Here is a 21,022-nt window from a genome sequence, read left to right on the forward strand (position 1 = left end):
CCCAGCCTGTGCTGCACTCCAGCATTATGTTTTCCTGGGTGCAAGATCTTATATTTGTCTTTTCTGAACTTCATAAGCTTCTTGTTAGCTCACTCTTCCCACCTATCCACACCTTCCCACGGGGTGGCTCTCCCTTTTGAAGTGTCCACTTCCCCACTCAGTTTGGTGTCATTGGCAAACTTCATCAGGATACACTTGATCTCATCATCCACATCACTTATGAAGATATTAAATGGTCGTGGGTTTGGGTGGGTTGATATGTGATTTATTTCTACCCGCATCTCCACATTTTTTTCAGCGAAATGTAAACGTCATGGTACACAGTACTTCTTTCTGACAAATTGATTTAGGCAAAAGATCATTCTTCTCTCTAATACAATTCTGTCCAATTACAGACTGATAAGAGTTTTAATTTGATTGTTTTCTGTTAGCCATGGTTGTGCATGATAACTTATTCTTTAAGCTCTAAGATCTAAGTTCCTCACAGACTCAGAAGTGTGGATGAAGAACCTGAAGACTGGAGAATATGTGATACCCATCTTCAGAAAGAGTGAAATTGAAGAGGTCATGAATTATAGATCCATTAGTACAACGTACATTTTTGGACAAGTACTGAAAAAAGAAATCAGACTACCTCTCCAGGGGACAGAGTTTTATTTGGTATATATATAATTCATGAACTCAACAGTGAACTAAACATCTACTTCTTAAATATTCTGGAGACATAAAACCAGAACACCGTGTGTCATAGAAGATGGGATACATCTAAATTTATCCTGACAAACTGGAAAAAAATAGGATGACATTCACCAAAGACAAGTATAAGATGCTAAATACAGATAGGAATAATCAATAAAACAAATATAGAATATAGAACAGAAGGGATGAATGACTCAAGGTGATATCACCACTGAATATGTCGTGTTTTTTGTAGAAAAAGCAGAGAACACTGTGGGTATATCCTGTAAAAAACCTTTTGCTCTGCTCGGCATGACTGAAATGTCCAGCTGGACTTCAGTGTCCATTTTAGAGCATGGCAAATGGACACAGAAAAGAAAGAAAAAAAGTTCAAATATTACTAATATGAAGCATTACTGGTGTGCAAACATGTACTGAGGAGCAAGACCGGAAAATATTCTACATATGTTAATGTAAAAAAGAACACCGAGAGACACAGGATAATAATCTCAAAATACTACTTTAAAGGAAGGGTTTTAAAAACAAAAAACTACTCTCCCACTCTATGGGAGGTAGCATAGGCTTCTAATAGGCTTCAATTTCAGTAAGGAAGATTAAAGACAGATAATTTTTTTTTCTATTACTAGACCTAATAGATTAGAAGAGACCAAAGCATCAGAAATACATAGTTTGAACTGCTGTGGTTTTTTTTTTTAAAAAAAAAAAACAACAACAAACAAATAAAAAAAAACAACATAAAAACTAAACCCAAAAAAGAAAACAAAAAACCCCACAACAATTTGATAAGGACTGTGAAAGAATAGCACACATATAATTGAACCTTCTTTGGATTCAGAGAACATGGAATATCCACAGCTTCCTAAGAAGATCGCTTTTGTCAGAACTGATTCAGTGCTGATGGGATTGCCACACACATATAAGAACTTTTGATCTCAGTAAATGCAAAGTAACCTTTCTTATTTAGATATTTAAAAGGAAAAGTCCATAAGAATATTTTCAGACTTTTCATTTCATCACCTGTCAGAGTCTGCTTGTATGGTGGGCACTTCTCATTTCATCTTCATCCTTTGTGAAAAAAGCAAAGGCTTTTAGAAAAAAATAAACTCAAGCCAGAGAAAAACAGTTGGGTTTTTTCCTAATAAAATCATCAAATAATAATATACAAGTCACAATAAACCAGTAAGATCAAATTTATCAAACAGAAAACATCATAAAAGTAATAAAAATATAGCTAAAGAGGTCCAGTTGGCTAATTTCTACTCATTTGTCATTTCCGATAAAGTCAAAGGAAACTTTTCAGAGAACATTTCCTTATCTAAAGTCTTTGATAGTTATTCTTTCAAAACAATATGCTTAAAAGTGCTATACGTTAAATCCGTACTAATCTGCAAGTTTCCTCTTCCAGACTATTCAGTTGCTATGCAACGTGCTGAAATCAGCCTGTAGTTTACAGAACTTCTTATCCCTAATAAAGTGACTGGTTTAAGATCTCTGGGGGAAAAAAAAAAAAAGTCTCTTAAGATTTTGCATTACATCTATGTTTATAACTGATATTTTATAATAGGGGGTTTGCGTTGTTTTTCCTAAGCAGCACTGTTAAATTTCCCAGGGGAAGTTGCAGAAGATCCAGATGCTGGGGTAGCACAATGGATGAATAACCACACTACAGACTCGAGATCCTGTCGGAAGGTGAGATGACTTGCAGTATTCTCTCAGGTAAGTTGATATGACTGGCCCATAGGAAACCGTCTTGTTTGCTCTTATCGTCTCCTTTTAACACTGAGAAGTTACATTTAGCATTACAGGGTGATGCAAAAGCAACAGCAAAGATAAGAGCATTCGTTCTGTGCTAAATAAATCAATGTATAAATAAAGGTGAAGGAAGCCAATGCTGCTTTATTGGAAAGCTTTCTGCAAGGGAAGGAGTTTTAAGGTACTTAGAACATAATGAAGAATCCTTCAAAATGTGTTAAATGGACTAAATTTTCAAACGCGCAAGGTCAGCTAAATTCTGCAGTGGACAACAATTATAATACAAGCAGGTGCAAACTGTGGGTGAACGTACATTAATGAAGTGGCTGGATATGGGTCAAGCCTGACTGCCAACTGTATACAAATACAACTATTGGAAAACCTGAAACTTTTCCATCTTCCTACATATGCAAGCAGACGAAGCACTTCTGTAAAAGGTTATCACAACTTTACAATTATGTAACCAATTATTTCAAACCCAGACAACAACTTTAATATTTAACACAAGTTCTCTGCTAACTCGGGTCTTTGGTGGTTTTCTGGGTGTATTTTTGTTTGTGTGTTTTTATTTAATCATTTCACCTCTTTCTCCATCGGGAATGCAGAATCTCATAGTCTGTGTTACAGAAATAAATACCTTGCAGTTCCAGGAAACGGGTTTACTGTGGCATGTAATTAGCTACTGCTAATGAGGAAAACATATACAGTGGCATCTATTTTACTTTGGAGGAAAGAATAGTATAAATATTTACCACATCCAGTCAGTATGATGTGAAAGCAGTTTCACATTGTTTTGCTTTTCCTTAACTTTATTTACCATAGGAAATGCAAGGTTTAAAATGATTTTCACACATCCAAATAATGAATTGATTGGTGTAGCACTATGTGTTTCAAAGAACTTGGGAAATGGTTTGGACTATAAATGTCAGTTTAGTTAAATAAGTCTTTAAAACATAGGTTTTGCCCCTTATGTATAAAGTCAATTCAGGTGTTTCCCAGCCAGAAATACTTTCTTGAAACAAGTCCTTGAAAGAAAAAAAAAAACCAACAACAACAAAAAAAACCCAAACAAACCCAACATTATCTTTAACCTGCCTTCTATATAAGTCTGTGTAAGCAGTTATAAGACAAGCCTAAATATGAGCTGTTGGTATGGTACTGCTTAGTTGTTCAGAGGTATTAAGCACTCAGTACCTGAAACGCTATTTAGGAGCATAGAAGAGAACTGAAGGTAAATGACAATCTTGCTCTTCATCTGCAATACTGCACTTCATAGAAATGTCTGAGTTGGAGAGTACCCCCACGGAAAACAAGCTGGACCGCTGTGAGGAGCAGCAGAGGTTGTCAAGCTTTGGGAGCAAGGCTGTCCCCTTCCGTCTCTCCTTCCCTCTTCCCTCCCCTGTTCTTCCCTCCCAGTCACCCTCACCAGCTCCCTGCCTGCCCCCTTCTTTCTCTATTTGAGCACCTCTGTGCCCACTGCTTCCCCATGCCACTCATCTCCCAGCCCTGCGCTGGTCTTCCCAGACCTCCACTCGTCTGATGCTATCACCTGGTGGCTCTAAAATTGTGGAGAGGTCTAAGGACCCCCAGGACCACAGGCAGGTTGTTAGTCAGTGTAAATACCCACCCTGATAGCTACGCTTCAGGAACCGGCCACGTTCATGCATCCCACTGGAGCAAACGTGCTTTGCTCCTCAGAGGAAGGTGCGTAACTATAAACCGTCTCATGATAAGACCATGTAAGGAAGAAACACTTATTAGCAATTACCTAATTTGTTGTGAGGCAGATGCTATTTACTTGCTTATCTAAATTTATATTCTACTATGGAACAAAGATTAAGTAGGCTAGGTGCATTTAGCTGCTGCTCACATGTTAACATTTTTTTTTTTTAGGACTGTCTATCAATATATTTTGTCTCAGAATTTAAATGACAAAAGGGAAAACAGATGAAGCAGTAGATGAGATTCATACTTCTAGAACTCTGAAGCAAAACCCTTAGAAATTCATCACAAAAGTAGTATGCAAAGATATACTCAAGCCATAACAGTGAACCATTCTCACCTTGCACATTTAAAAGAACAGCAGCTTCAAAAAATACAGGATACTTGTGTAAACTGATAGTGGAAGTTATTGCTAGATTTGTTTTTCTTCATCTCTTTTTCCTGTCAGACACAGACATATGTTTGCACATCATGAACAAAATCACAAATTATTTGTAATTCTTTTTTAATTTAGTAAAAGATGACTTCTTCTAGGGCAGTTTAGCCAAATTATGGGAAAACAGTTAATGAAGGACGAATAATTTCAAAACAAGTGGTTATGAATGCCTGAAACAAATGCAGACCTCCATTTAGCAAAGCATTTAAACTTAGGAGTACTCCACTGAATCAGGGTTTTAGGACCATAATTAAATTATTGCAAATAAGAGTGGAATCATTCAGAATTAGTAAGTACCTACTTACAAATGCAGCTATAAAATTAAGAAGCACGACTGAAAATTTGTATTAATCATCCTTTATTTTTCTCATTATATAAGAAAGCAAATTTCAGCTTTTGTCAACTATAAGGATACCACGCTGCATGGTTTAAGGGACTGAACTCTGACATAGAGACAGGAGCTCAAATTCTTATCTCAGTAGATATACTGACTATTTCTATGACCTTGAGTGAGTCACATTTTCTGTGACTTTCACTGTGTATCTGTCATATGGCATTGTATCATGGAGAGAGAGAAAAATATAAATATACATACACACATGCCACATAATTAATCAGCTAGATTACAAAACACTTTGAAAATCTAAGAGTAAATACATGCCATATATGATGAACTCATTTTATATTTACTACCACTTGTTATGTTACTGTTACACAATGGTAAAAGTAGATATAAATTTAACAGTTCACTGGACTACTAAAGGAGAAAGCTGTCTCCCCCTCATTGAATCCCCAGAAGTGTAGTCAGTACAGTCATTCACAGTAAGTTACCAGAATTTAAGAACTAGTTTCTTGATGTTGACTATACAAAATAAAAAGCAAACAATCCCTCCATACTTACTTCACATATATATGCGCAACTAATTCCACTACAGAAAGGAAGTTTAAGACACACAAACTGAAGCATGCCCTCATGCCCTTTCGAAATCTAGCAGCCTGAAGGTCTGTCCTTCCGGTGCACTGCTAGGAGAAGCTTCCAACGTTTAGAGCTATGCAGGGAACAGAATTCCCTGAAGCCCTCATAAGACACATAGAAAATGTGAGTTTTAATGGGGTGGGAGCGCAGGCGAACTGGTACAAGTCCAGTAACATGACAGCAACTGGGAGCCAGGAGCCTGCCACACATACCACTCGTGTCTGTGCTGGCACAGGACTATCCATCCACTGCTTTAATCTTTTATCAGAAAGAATTGGAGCTTCACAGAACAGCCTCAACAGCAATGGTAACATGAAATCTGTTCAGTTTCTAGTATCCAAGGAGCTAGAAATGAAATGCCACCTGTTCTTGCCCAGACCTAGCAGACCCTCTCTGATCAGACAGACATTAAAAAAGCTTTGCACCCTGTACCGCATGGCTCCTGCTCTGCTCGCTGTGACTGCCTTTAGACCTGAAACACACACCAAACAGCACACTGGATCTACCCTTTCCCGCATCTCAAACAATCATTTGGGAGAACAGCATAAGCTTGCTGTTCCCTTTTCATCATAAATCACATTTCCTTAGTCAGGAAAAAGATCCACAAATAAACCCGACAAAAATATTTCTGGCTGCACTAAAAGGATATATCAAATTGACAAATCAGGCAGGCAGTTTCATACAGAATTGCACAGGGTCAAGAAATATTTCAGGTATTTGCACAGTCAGTTCTCAGTGCACAGGACTTCAGAATGCATTTCACAATTCATTGACACCATCCATCTAAAGTTGTCAAAGCTTTTTTAATTACTCCCTAAAAGGCAGTTAACTTTTCCCTCTTTTGCTAGTAAGTGCATTCAGAGCAGAATTCACCCTATGTAACCTGGCACCTACATGCAAGCTGGTAGCCCCAGTATTCCTTCAAAATCCAGAACTATGTCTGTTCAAAGTAGATTGAAGAGTTTAAGGTATAAATCGTGCTGTCAAATGTAGACGTGATCTTTAGGAGATGTTTGCCAGACCCCCCCCAGCAGTACAGAACAGCTCTGCCAGGCTCGGCAGTGGAGCCCGCAGTGCAGACAGCCGTGCCTGGGCAGGTGAGACTCACTTTTGTTCACATTTGCACAGGACACATTTTCCCCCTTGTAACACAGGTCCCTGCCTCCCCTCCACCCAGACACTGATTTTCACATCGCACCGCAACTGCTGCACTGTCACAGGTTACGAAAGGATGGGGTGAAGGTGGATTTCATTTTGTGTGTGCCGGTGACTGGCCAGACTGCCTCCCCCATTTATCCACTTCTTCATGCTCATGCCTGCCTTCCCTTCTGTAAGCTGTTTTTGGGTGGGCAGCACTCGGGAAGCGTTCCCTTGCTAGGCATTGCTACACATCCCAGCATAATTCAGGTCCGTTTCAGGGATCACTGCATATTAGCATAATCAAAACAAGTAGATCGTAGTACTTGAACAACCCTTTTGCTTCAGCCAAGGAAAACATGCTTTCACACCAAGGGGAAATTAGAAGATATAACCATTTTCTCTGAATTATATCTAAATGGAATTTTTAAAAAAAAAAAAAAACATTGGTTCTGTTGACACTAGCTGGTATTAAAATTTAACTGCCTAAATGTATACCATGCCTAGTTTTTATCTCTAAATGTAGTCCCCTGTTTTGGGCCTTATGATGGTCAGTAATAAATGTTCCTGAAAAAATTTGGAATCGGCCTGTGTATGGGGGGAATGGAAGTACAAAAAAAAAAAAAAAAAAAAAAAAGGAAAACCCAAACCCACACAAATCACACTGTGTATTTTAAATGCCCTGTGTTATTTCCTTTTTACAGTACTATATTTTAAATGCCCTGTGTTATTTCCTTTTTACAGTACTACATATACAATAGAGAGACAATAGAGACAGTAGAGAGACTTAAATACTTCCAGAAGGCAATTTGGACCTCATATTGAGATAAATATAAATTACTTTCTGTGTAATTCTAGCTCTAGTCACTTTGAAGATGACTACTTATCTTCATCCTTTATGCCAGGAAAAAAACCCACACAACTCAATTAGCAGCCTCCAGTCAGGTACCCTGAATCTCTCTCCTTCTTTAACAGGGATTAACATTAACATCTCCCATGTTAACAAGGACTTGATGCCCTTCAGCAAAATGTTTTTATCTTTTGTCCTCCCACTGCCCTTTTTTTTTGTTTTGTTCAAACATGCTAGCTAGACAGGCTATTCATTTGGATTGTATAAACCACAGACATTTCATATTTTTTTTAGACATTTCAGTTTGGTAAATGTCTCTGCCTATAGCAGGAATTTGGATCCAGGGACCTAAGGAACGTTCCATTACTCAACCTTATCACAAAGAGAGTATTGCTATAAGTGTTAATAATTGATATTGCCATGGAGAACTGCTAACCGAAGAATAACCAAGAATCATCTGTAAAATATTCTACTGTTCAGTTAGAACGATGAAAAACATGTTACGGAATCTATGGAATAGGGCAATAGTTTTTGCTCACCAGCAGCAAACTAGAACGTTGTTTTATGTAAACATGTAAATACAGACATTCATAAGCAAAATACTTGCCACTGCTTTTGTCTATTTAAAAACAAAGACACCAGACAACTTTTTAGGCTTTGAATCTTCTCTTCCATGCCTCAGAAAGCAATTTAATAAAAAGCAGTGTCCCTGATATAGTGGTTTGCGGAGAAAAAAAGAGAGAGAGACAGAGAGAGATAAACGAAAATGGATGATATTTTTGAAATTGCATTATGGTGTAATGCCTGTCCTTGGTGCTTTAAGCTCCTTTTGGTATGGTGAGAAGGAAATGATTCCTTAGAAGTACAGTAATCAAGGCAGCTATCATACTCTTAGATTACTTCAATGCTATATTAACCATAATACTTTAGCTAACTGTAGTGAAATATAATTTACCTTAAAAATCAGGTCCTTTTTCCCATAGCGAAGCTCTTTCAGCTGGGCTTGGATCTTTTTTGACTGAAAGCGAAGATAATAAAATCAGGGTGTTCTTATTTTAAATATTTACTGTCAAGATCAGAAAAAAACCCATAGCAAGTTCAGATAACAATAAAAACTAGGTCAGTTTTAAACTCAGAAAAATAACCAAAAGCAATGTAAATTGCTTTTCCAGGGCATCATGTCTACACCAGGAAAAAGCATCAAGGAAATTGTAACCTGGCACGCACCTAGAGCACACCTGAGTTAGCACTATTGCGCATAGCCGTTTGGCCTGCATATTTTAGACACGAGATGTTACTAATACTTTCCATGAAACATAACTGAAGGCATCACCTTTAAAGTAAACAACCTTTTTTTTTTTTTTCTTAAAGGGAAAAAGATTCCACAGCATCGCGCAAGTTCTTCTTTGCAATGACCAGGGACTCGCAGGTGGTATCCACATGAACCAGGTTCTCAGTTTGTGACCATGTCCTCTAAAACAGGCATAGTTACACTGATTTGTATCACCTTAGGATGATATTTTAAATATTGTTAGATCTGTCCTTAAAATAATTTTAAATAATAGTCTATACATTCTTTTATTTATTTAAACAAAATATAATAAAAATGTTCTGAGATAGTTGGTTTTTCTTTCATACTGCACCGACTATCCTACGAGCATTATTTCACCCTTTATCAAAGAATCCTGTCAAAATAATAATTTCTTTTTAATAAAATCCACAGTTTCAACTGTTAGTCAATAAGTTTTCTTGTATTAGTTAATGCCAAATGTTTAGAACTCTTTGGAATGGATTAGAAGTCTATCCCACATTTACTGTAGCAGCTTATCCATAAATGTAACATATTACAGATGGCAGTATAGCTTTCATAAGTTGCAGCTTCTAGAAAGATTTGATGTTTCCAATTGGTGCAGTCAAATTCAGTGGCAGACTTGTGGGAATGATGAATGAATCACAAGATAAAATTTAAGAAGCTGCCTTAAATATTTAAGAAGTCAGACCAAATCAGTTAGTGAATTCTATAAAATCTGAAACAAATAGCCAAGATCAGTTCAATTCTTTCTTCTGCAGCTATATCTGCTTTGATTTCATCTACACAGCAGAAAGTGCCAATAGCACTGTCCTCTGATCTGGACAATGCAATTCATAGAGCCATGGAATATATTTCACAGTGACTAAAGAACAATGAGAAAATCTTGACCACCTTTAATTGTTCTGGGAGTCCTGCTTAAGAAAACACAGTCTCTCTGACATACAAGGTATCCAAAATGGCTATAAAGGAATCTAAGAGTTAGAACTGAGACACTCACACACTAAATCACAAACCTATGATGAAAATAAGAGATCTAGAGCCAAAGGTTTTCAACATCTAAGTGACCCAAAAGCACGTATATGACCTGTAATACTTTATGATAAAATTTGGTTGTTTTGTGGTTTTTCTGTGCTTCTAGGGAGAGGACTTATAAAACTGACACCTTTCAGTGCAGTCAGATGAGTAAGACCGTTGTTAGACATAGGATGACAGTGATCTCAAAACCACAGCACAGGGGAATATTCCCCTGGCACATGCCCCTTTCTGTGTCCTGGGAAGCCCAAGGTTTGCAGCACCCTGCCTTCCTCTTGCCAGGGCTCTGAATTCTTGGAGAAAACCCAGCCATGTAAGCTGTGCAGGATGACAAGCATGCTCCCATTTCTGCAACTGGACAAGGAATCACAGGGCTCACGAAACTTGTGTGCAGCCTGAGAAAGCAGGAGCTTCCTGGTAGGCAATTCTATCTATGAAGTGTATTTGATTTAATAATTGAAAGGATACCAATTTCAAACATTAGTTATGCTTAGTGAGTATAGTACTTAATTAAAGAACAGAAAACACGCTGCGTTTCTCTGACTGACACTACCTAACTGGTAGAACAAGCAAAAAGGGATGATCCTGTAGCATCTTTGCTTGTTCTAATGGCACTAACCCACTTAGAAGCCACAGATTTCTCAGGATGATTCATAGAGTCAGAGATCCTTAAGGTTTAAAATACACTCACAGTCTGCTGCCTTGAGTGTTAGTTACCTTAGGTTCGGTTTTCTGAAATTCTCTGACAGCCAGGCTTGTCACACTACAATAAATTCAATTTAATCTTAGGCTTTGCCCTTAGATTTAAAGAAATTTACGTTGCAAATATTAAAGAAGACATAATGAGGGAAAAGATCTTTAAGCTAATTTCCAAACATTAAAAATGTTACACAGCTAGGAAAAACAAATTTGAAAAAGAGTGGCTAACAGAAAGCTATGTTGCTTACACTGGATTTTTTTAAGCAGGAACGGGAAGGAAATGTATTTGCATTCATATACTGTGGCATGTTTGAAAGCAACAGTGATGGTATAGGAAGATAACAGATTTTGACAAGCTAGAAAAAAAAAATACCCCACAGAACCCTATTATTTCCTGTCATTGAGGATTTCTCATAAACTGTGGTTGCAGATCTTCAGTTAGGCTAAATAGCTAATATAAACAGAAATCGCTATTTTGACCTCATCCTAAGTTTTGAAAAGCTACAGTCTTTAATGAAGAAAACACCTTCAACCATGATTATGAAAATTTTAGTCAAGAAGAAAAGTAGTATGCTTCTATTTCACTCTGGCAAGTTGCAACAACTTTCACAGAAATGATGTATGCAAAAAACATGACTGAAGTAACGTAAAAGAGTAAATCAGATTCATATACAGTAATATCCTCTTTCATGAAAACTTAAACAGCTAAAGGAACCGCTCACATAAACATAGTTACTTGTACATTTATGCATTTGCAAAAAAACAGGGCTTTTGTATTATCAACTGTTAGCTCTTCAGTAGAGGGGAGATTTCTTTCCCTCTTGTTTCATAAAGTGACTGGTTTCTCCTTGAAGTACTAAAACATTCTAGGAATCTATACCAATAAATCTTTCTTGTCTCTATAAGTTAATTTCAAAACAGGCATTTAGCTATTCCTCTTAGTCTAGGCATGGAAAACATGGAAAAGAAATCAGTTTTATGTATGTTATAGATGTACAATATATATCTATCTACAGAGCTATATATACTTTTCATAAGCATGCCCAAACTCCGTTGATCTAAAGCTCGAGTTTGCAGCTTGCTTTCTAATATGCTTAATATTCCACCACTTCTAGTGAAGTCACAGAAATGAGTTAAGATGAGAGCACTTTAGGAACACTCACCATACACACATAATATATAATCTATACCAGAACCTCAGTAAAGAGACTTTGATGCAAGCTTCTTTTGTATATGTTACATTTTGAATACATAGGAACCTCACTTACCTCTTCTGCATGAATACCACAAAGCTTGTTTCCTGACAAGAGCTTGTTTTTGAGGCTTTTGTTCTGAGAAGGGGGAAAAAAAAAAGTTTTATTCCTGAGTTACTGAAATATTAAGGGACCCTTTAACTATTTGATGGTATTGGTTTTATTTTATACATGGATAAAACCTTCCAGTTACCAGCAAAGACACAGATAAGAAAACAAGATAGATGCATCATGGCACAATATTCTCTCTTACAGAATTCTAAAAGGGTATGACTTGACATTAAAACTTTTTTCACACAAACAGGACCATACATAGGAACCTTCCAAAATACTTGAAATCTAGATTGGATATGCTGAGGTAAAAAAACAAAGAAAAAACCCTCTAATCCTTACCTGGTGTCAACAGCATAGCTCAACATCATTTTCAGTAAATCATTATGACAACTGAGTAACAGGGCCAAGATCTTATTGTTCGACCTTGATGATCAAATTCATGGGGCCTTTTTGTTAAATATCAAAATTTAAAACTACAAGTAATCAAAAACTGTAGAAGGTTAGCTATCTGATAACATTGTGCCAACTCAATACGCTTTTTCATGTAGGTGTTTTAAATGTATTCCTTCTCATTTTCAGGGCAAATAATAAACCTTGATAACATGAATTTTCAATAGTCTGCTAGTTCTTTCTACACTCCTCACTCCTACACCCCATAACTGACAGTCCAGGGTGAAGACTTCTCTGCAGTGTGGACATCTTTCAAAACTGTTCAGAAACGCAAATATTCAAAAAAACGATCTTCAAGTGCTTGACACAACATGCTTACACTAAAGAGAAATTAAAACCACCATAGCCAACTTCTCCTGTGCCAATAACTGTAAAACAACATACAGAAACTCAGCCCACCACATTCCAGGAATGTCTATTTGTTCCTGAACAGCAATAGCTTTCTTGAGTATTATGCACAAGTACAAGCTGCATTTGAGAAAAAATGCTAATTCCATCTGGTTCCAATTCAGGTCCCATCCCACTGAAACACTGGAAGCTTGATTTCCAGGAATATAAGCTTGGAGTTTTTCTTGAAAAAGCCTTTCTTATTAAAGATGCAAATGCAAAGAAAGGAAAATTCCATATAAAACCTCATTTGCACAGTTCCAAAATAAGGAGAAGATACACCATCGTTTCACACATTTACTGTTTCTATCTGCTGTGCACCAACACACACTGCTGCAGAGACAATAAATCTTTTCCAGCTGTTTGACACGGGTGCCCACAGTTCTGTAACGCAACAGAAAGGATCCGGGATCTTACTTTGCATGAGACAACCCAGATTCTCCCTCGCAAAATTTGATTTGCAAAGGGCCAGGTTTATGGAGAGAGAGTTGCTCTGCTTAGTCTCACAGCCAATTAGGTTGTGTTCTTTATTTGAAAATGACATTGTAGCTCACCACAGAGCAACACCTGGTTGTACTACCTAGTGTAGAAATAGAGAATAAGACAGTTAGCTCTGCACAAAGGGAACTGGGTAGCAGTGATGAACAAGATGAACAAAGATAAGCCAAATAGAGACCGAAGAGATGAAACACACCCAACGTATCTGTTGCTCACCAGGGCTAGGTACATCTAAAGAGCTCTGTTGTACTGTGGTCCCACAGTAGATGTGGTAGGTTTCACATAGAAGATCACTGTCATCTCTTGGGGTGATGGCCAAACAGATTGGCCAAAGGCACTGCTTCATTCAGGAATTGCACTTAATTAACCCAGGAAGTCAAGTCATCACTTTGCCTTGACTAACTAGCTTCATTATCCCTTCAGTCTCGTTACAGCCTGGCAGTGGTTCTTTTAGGTAACAGACCCTACCCATACTGCAGAACTGAAGTAAGAACGAGTTGTAATCCTTACATTTTTACTCATTTATCTTCCTTTTGCCAAGCAGAAGCTACTATAAAAAAATACTTCTAGTAATACATTAATACCTCACAATTAATTTCTACATGGGCTGTTTTGAGAAGACCCTGCAGTAACGCAGAACATGAAGGACTGGATGCCTACCACCTCGACAGGACACACATTAGATTAGATGGTCATGACAATTTCCACATTTTGTGTTAAAGTAGCCTGGCAAAAGAATATAGTGAAAAGAATTTGTTCAAAAACAAAATTTGATGAAAATATTTTAAGTTAGGAGATGGACTCCATTTTGGAGATTTAGCTAGCCTGTCTCATTATCCAGTCTATTAGCAACAAAACAAAAACCAGGGTTACCAGAATGCATGCAAAATAGCTGTGATTTAATCTGCAGTTTATTTTTTTCTAAAAATGAGAGCAAGCATTAAAGCTTACAACTATTGAGATATGGTAAGTAGGAGCTTGTCAGAGGTGGATGACAACCTCTTGCTTGCAGTTTCAGTGATGTTATGTTACTTCACAAATCACATGTCAGTGTCAAAAAAAGCTTTGCATCCTGATTAATAGTGGTAATTTTCTATAGCAGAATGTGAAGTACACCAGAAAAAACACATTAACTATGACAAAGCCTGGTTTGATCAGGATTCTAAATTAAATGTTGCAAAATGAAAAGTCTGATCAGGTACATATTCTGTAAATTTGCTAGAGAGGGGCTATTCAAAATCAGATTAATTAATCAATGACATTTTTAGGTTACAAATGCTCATTAAGTCAGGACAGAATTTGACTTCTAAGTATTAGATAAGCATTCAAGATTATGCTGCTTCTTCTCCTATTAAACATTCTTCAAAGAACAACAACAAAGAAGATAAACTAACCAGTTATCTGGTAAAAACTACATAGTTTTTACTTCAGATATTTCATTTGTTATCAAGTACTTTAATGCAAAAAGTCTTCAACATTTGAGGTTTAAAAACCCTTAAAAATTTAAGGAATGAATTAAGTATCTGTAAACAGGTCTTTAATAGCCTCTTTTAAAATTATAGTGAAAAATTATTTTAATTGGACATGGCCTTTTAGATTTAGAGAAAGGATACCATTACATTAAAAATAAGTAGGTATTTTAATGCATTTTAACATCTTAGAAAGCTTATAGCACGAACTATTAGCTGGAATGTTTGTATGTAATCGTATTGTTAAGACAATTATTGTAATTTCTAACTCTTTACAAAACCTTTTAGCTCATTTGCACCAGTACTATCAGTGCATCCCTAAATTCAGCTGCAGAAAACTGCTGTCAGTGGTTGCCACACGCCCAAGAATCCTGCTGTCTCTTCCCATGCAGTTGATTCCTACTGTCCTTCCACCTACGCTCAAGAAATGTGAGTACCGCATCTATTCTGCATCCTGCAAAAACGTGAGAAGTCTCAGTGACAACTTGTCAGATTTGTTAACACATTCTGCACAGAGCTTCCGTACTGAAAATAAAAAACTTTCTGCCTCATTCCTAAATAAATTTGTCAGTCAATCCCTGGGCACTTTTTTTTCCCCTTTCCTCTTATGCCGATGTAACACTCACATGTTTTGTTTGGGTTCTGGTATTATTTTCAATATGTGAGACTAGGCTTAATCGAAGCTGAATTCATTACATGAACATTGACCATAACCCTGTATTTAGGTTGCCTAAAGATTTCCCACTGATATAAAGGCACAGAAAAGAAGCTGTAGCATCATAGCTGCTTTGCCTGCGTGCCTTTGGGACCTGCACAGAAAAAAACACCACCCTTGCTCGTTGGCTGGAGAGGTACATATTCTTTTCTGGTCCTGACTTTGGAAAACAATCCCTTCAGTTCTGTTGGCTCTTCTCCTGAATCAAAGGGCAGCAGCCAGCCAAAGTAATGGCAAAACATCTGAAGAGATGCACCCATGTTATTACAAAAGCAATAATCCCTACCATGACAAACTGAGCACATCACTTCTCCAGAGAAAGGGAAGAGGGGGAAATAAAATTCAGAGAGATACAACTGTGTTAGCATTCTTGGAAAACAATAACCATGACACCAGTGGTCTTTCGTTTTCATTCTGTTAAAGAGTTTTACTAACTTCTAGCTCAATAAAATTCAGGTGTCGTTCACTCTCTTAACTTTTTCTCCCTACGATATCAATGCATGATGGCTGAAAGGTGTGACACAGGAGGTTTTAGTAAACTTTTCTTCTTTAATTCTCATCTCCCTATTAGATAACTTGGACAAAGACTTAAAAAGAAAACCACGAACTATATTACTGAAAGCTCAATAGCAGCACTGCTACAGCTGCAGTTTTAGTTCCTTTTCTGCAAACTCATTTTATTAAAATCATTAATTACATAGCTAAATATTGTATTTTTCATAATATCCCTTTCCTCATTTAGCATACACAATAAACACCTCATGGGGCAAGAGTCACATTTTATAAGGCATTGTTAAATGTGACAAACTACACCTGGGTCCAGTTTAAAGCTGTTAATTATTATTGTAAATATAAAGTTATGGGGATTACCATTTTTCTGAGGTATTGTATATTTTACTAACAGAAGGGTAAAATTATGCCACTGATGTAAAATGCACAAATTTTCAACTGTCATTTCTTGAAGTTAGGTTACCTTGGCCTCTGACCACACAGATGAGTGCTTTAATACTTTTGTATTTGTGTTTCATAATTTGAAACACCAGCATTATCTCAGAACAGCGTCAGGACCTCAACCCAGGATGAACAAACTATACAATGTAGACATCATCAGTACAAAACAGTTTAGTTTGTCTGCTAGCCTTTGAAAGCACGAGAACAAAAAGCATGTTCAAGGAAAGAAAATAACTTTCTCTTTCAGAAAATTATTCCCAGCAATCAGCTTCAATTCAGACATTTTATCTGAGGTCTGACAGCGGTTGTTTGTTGTATACAAGACAAATTTGGCTCTGCCTCCTCTTGATGAATAGCCCAAATCAAACCATGCTGAGCTGCTGCTCATCATTGGAACATTTCTCTCTTACAGGCATCCTTTAAAAAAATAATAAAAAAAGAACAAACAAAAACCCAACAATAAAACCCCCAAACAAACCCAAGAACAGCAAAATCCCTTGGACTCTGCTCAGCAGGAGGGTCAGGGTGCATTGCCAAGATGCACCATCCACACCCTCCTGTTAAACCAGAGCAGCTCACAGCACCCTTGGGAGGGAATCCAGAAGACAGCAATAGACCAAAATCAAATATCCTGCCTTAGCTGATATCACAACGTACTGGTACCCATTTGGCTTTGGGTATTAGCTTTGTATTTCACAATGATGAAAAATGGCTCGTATAGCATGGAACAGTGCAACTGCTTTAAGCCCAGCAGGGGTGGCTCAGCCCTTCACCTGTCTGGGACAGCCGAGTGCAGGAAATTCAATTTACCTCGGTGAGCTTTACCAGCTAAACCTTAAGAACTGCATTTCTATGTTACCTTTACAGTCAGTGAAGACACTGTGACTTTTGTTAAGAGGAGTTTGCCTTGATATTCTTGAGGATGTCCAAGTCTCCCTTCCCCATGGTTTTTCCGCAGTCAGACGTGCCAGCAGGTGAAGGACCCTGCCCCATCGGTGCGGTTTAGTACTGTCGCTGCACATATGAACTGTGTACTTTCCAGATCTGCCTGGATCTAAATTCAGAAAGCACCACTGTCCTCCTAGCTCTGAATTCCTGGGAATAGCCTGCTTTCACCATGGTCAGGCTTTAGCCTCCTGTGCCCAGACATGCCCTCTGCCACCTCTGCCTGTGCTGTATGTAGGAGGCACACACAGCACCCAGAAGCTGACAGCTGAATAGGTAACCCCAGCAAATGCATCATGTTGCTGCTGCTTTATGCTTAGACATATTTGGAATTTTGATGTTCTGATTTGGTTTTTTTATTATCATTATTTATTTATTTATTTTTATTTACGGTGCAGGTAAAGGCATGTAAGAGCAAGCTTCCCCAAACAGGCAGATTTCTTTTCCTCCTGATATCTGTCCCTTCTAATACCGGAGGCTGCTATTTTTCTCCCTGAATTTGAGGTAGTCCAGCTGAGCTGAAGGAGCTGATAATATCACACGAAAATCTTCTATTTAAGCTTTGTAGCAAGAGTTTTGGTTGGGTTCCACAGGACACAGGTCCAACTATTCAGAGCACTGTTTCCACGAATCCCCAGGCACACAGGGGAAGCCACGACCCAGCCTTTTCGTGAACTGGGCAAGACTTCTGTTGTTTAGTGGAGAAGTGCTGTGTCCATAACTTCTTTCAAACTTTCATCTGAAATAATTTGTGCTCTGGGGAGGTAGGGAAAAGGAAGGGCAGAATCACAAATGTATCTAGGAACATAGAGCTTCCTCTTGAGAAAAAAGTCTTGTTGTTATCCCTTCATCTTTGTACATATGACAATTATGCACAGCGACAGCCTAACTTGATATGAAAATCTCCGCTTTGGCAAATAAACAATTCTTTACGTGTGAGGCACACTATGTCCTGCAGTTGTGCCCCATATGATCCCACTGTGTACAACTGAAATGCAAGGCCACTACCTTCTCCCTGTACTTTTTCAGCTATCTAACCTTCGCCAAATGACACCATCAGTAACTTCAGTCACCTGCTTCCACATGCACCACACTGCTATTCAAGTCCTGCTTTACATGAAGTCTGTTATGTGCAGCTTCTACTGTTGCTGTGCATCACCTCCAGATCTCTCCATCAAGGAAATTTTGTTTGTTTGCACTAATGAAGCAGCATGAGACTGTCTGAAGGGACCTCTCAGCCATGGCCACAACCACAGTTTTACTGCATCGTAAAACTGTTGCTATTGCAATGGCAGCGCTATGTTAAATAAACCAGAGTAAGGAAATAGGAGAGAATAATTAAAGAAATAATAAATATAAAAGTATACATTTTGAGTATTTGGAGGGTTTTTTTTTCAGTCTCTGTCTCCTTCTCTAAATGTAAATGTGAAAAGATAAATACACACACACACATATAGATAGATTTAAAGTCGTGACAAGGTAACACATCACACAATGTTGGAATGGACCCATTAGAGACAGTAAATGTTTAGTCACATTCCCACCCGATCATGCAAAGAAACTTGGAAGTATAATACAAAAAAAAAAAAAAAAAAAAGTGTAGCATGTTAAGATTTGGCTCCATCCCAACTGCAGAACAGATGTGGGTGGCTGTGAGCCTGCCTACCACTCAAAGCAGCTCAGAGGCAGCTGGAAGTCTTTCTATAGCTAAAGAAATGCATTTTATCTGTTGATAACAGTATTGTAATGCAAATATAGAGTAACTCACCTTTCATCTAGCCTTCCTCATGTACATGCTCTTTTCTCACATTCTTCAAAACGTATTTTAATTTTTTAATGTTTCCACACAAAAAGAGTCTAAACACTGGCTCTTCCATAAAACTCATCCCTACAAAAATTAATGGCTTAAGTAGGATTTGTGTCTCTAAAGCACAAATCATTGATAGCTTGCACTGAAAATGTTTAATATTTAACAGGTTAATAGGAAGGTTTAGTTCACAGTCTAGTTGCCATCAGTATTAGTATTTGCATCACTCAATTGCCTAGATAACTAGTTGCAGACCAGACCTCAGTCATCCAGAGCTATGTAGCTCTCTGTGTCAGAGACTTCATGCAGAACACACATGAGCACAGGAGTAGCCGACTAGTGTGACAGTACTGTCCCCTGCCCAGGATGATCTGTTTAATTGCTCTTCAAAGGCATTGGGACTTCAGATGTCTTCTGCCCTTGTTAGTCACTGACAACCCATCCACATTCTGAGCCGGATTAGAGAACCATTGCTGTGTTTCATAACTTGAACATTTTTACAGAATGAATTAAGATGCTAATTTTCTGTAGCAGCCATATATTTAAAATGTGTGATGAAATCTAAGGAATCAAGTCACTTTAGGGCTCAATCATTCATGATTATTATTAGAAATACTTGTGCTCTAGATAGAAGTTCCCAAAATAGTTACCGAGTCACCGGCTATCTGGCAGCCTCCGGGACTAGCTCTTCTGCAGGTAAAAAAAAAGAAGTGGCTGAAAAGCTCTTTAAAACTCTGATCAAAGATATTAATTTTATTAATTGTTGCTATCTTTAAACTCCTATTTGCACTACATTTAAAGATGGGGGGGAATGTTGTTTTTCATCCCTTTGCATCCTGTATTTTGAATTGTGTCTCTCCAAGTCACGTGGGTTTTGCTCTCCAGCTGTCACCTACGGGGAGATTTATTTCCTTCCCAGTCCACACAACTGGAATCACTTGGAACCACTGCTAACCCCAAATGCCACAGTTCATTCCTGGAGGACAGTCATTTGGGAGACAGCCTTATTCCTTCTGCTTCACAGGTGGAGTCGAGAGCCTTCACTAGGACCTGTAAGCTTGTCTCTCCCTGCTATTACCTTCAAGTATCAATAAAATATTTTTTAAAAAAACCAACAAAACAACAAACACTGGGAACAGATCTGCACTGTAAAAGGAAGACTATAGTACACCGATACTTCTCTAGTATCTGGGAACTTGCTTCACTCTTCCTTAAACCAAAACTTTTCTTTTTACCTGGAATACCTGAAATTTGGCAACTTTTCACACTTGCACCTGAACTTTCACGCACATATCTGAATATTAATCTTCTGTCAGAGTCTGTGAATATGTATACACAGAACAGGAAAAAAAAATTAGAAAAAGAAGCACATTCATGGATTACTGTTACTGTTTATAAAGTTAGGATGCAATATCACATGTTGATACGTACAATATTTTCTATGTCTATTTGAAATAGCTCTGGGGAAATGTCTCAATCTCTCACTCGGAAACAGTGACTTGTTATGCTACAGCAACAAATCACTGTACTGGACTAAGGCTGAAATTCTTTTTTTCCAGGGTGTTTTTCTTTTTGATTGCAAGGCATTTATTTTCCTTATCTGTGAGTAAAGATAGCTCATGATGGGCAAATGATACACAGAAATATTTATCAGATTGATTTAATTTTCAATGACACCCTTCAGGTCATTTCAACAGGACTTGGGGGAAAACAAATTTCATTTCCATTTTTTTCTGTGTCAGATATTTTACTTAAAAAGTGCAGCATAATAAACACGGAATCTCATGTTACAGAATTTGTGTCTGAAATGAAGGGTAATTGCCCATGCCACACAGATTACTTAGAGAAGAAACATGACAATTCTTTGCTCTTTCCCCG

At 37.7% G+C, this 21,022-nt stretch overlaps 1 protein-coding gene across 2 annotated transcripts in view; it reads right to left on the reverse strand.

Moving 5' to 3' along the window:
* LUZP2 (leucine zipper protein 2) overlaps nt 1–21,022 on the reverse strand; it is a 310,057-nt gene that overhangs the window by 53,856 nt on the left and 235,179 nt on the right. For both annotated transcript variants that reach the window (XM_055814775.1, XM_027790897.2), the window contains exons 7-8: nt 11,884–11,946; nt 8,528–8,590 (exon numbers count right to left, since the gene is read on the reverse strand). In XM_055814775.1, the coding sequence (XP_055670750.1) occupies nt 8,528–8,590; nt 11,884–11,946 (126 nt within the window). The remainder of the gene's footprint in view (nt 1–8,527; nt 8,591–11,883; nt 11,947–21,022) is intronic.

The sequence above is a fragment of the Falco peregrinus genome, chromosome 9 (assembly GCF_023634155.1).
Source record: "Falco peregrinus isolate bFalPer1 chromosome 9, bFalPer1.pri, whole genome shotgun sequence".
Classification (NCBI taxonomy): Eukaryota; Metazoa; Chordata; class Aves; order Falconiformes; family Falconidae; genus Falco; species Falco peregrinus.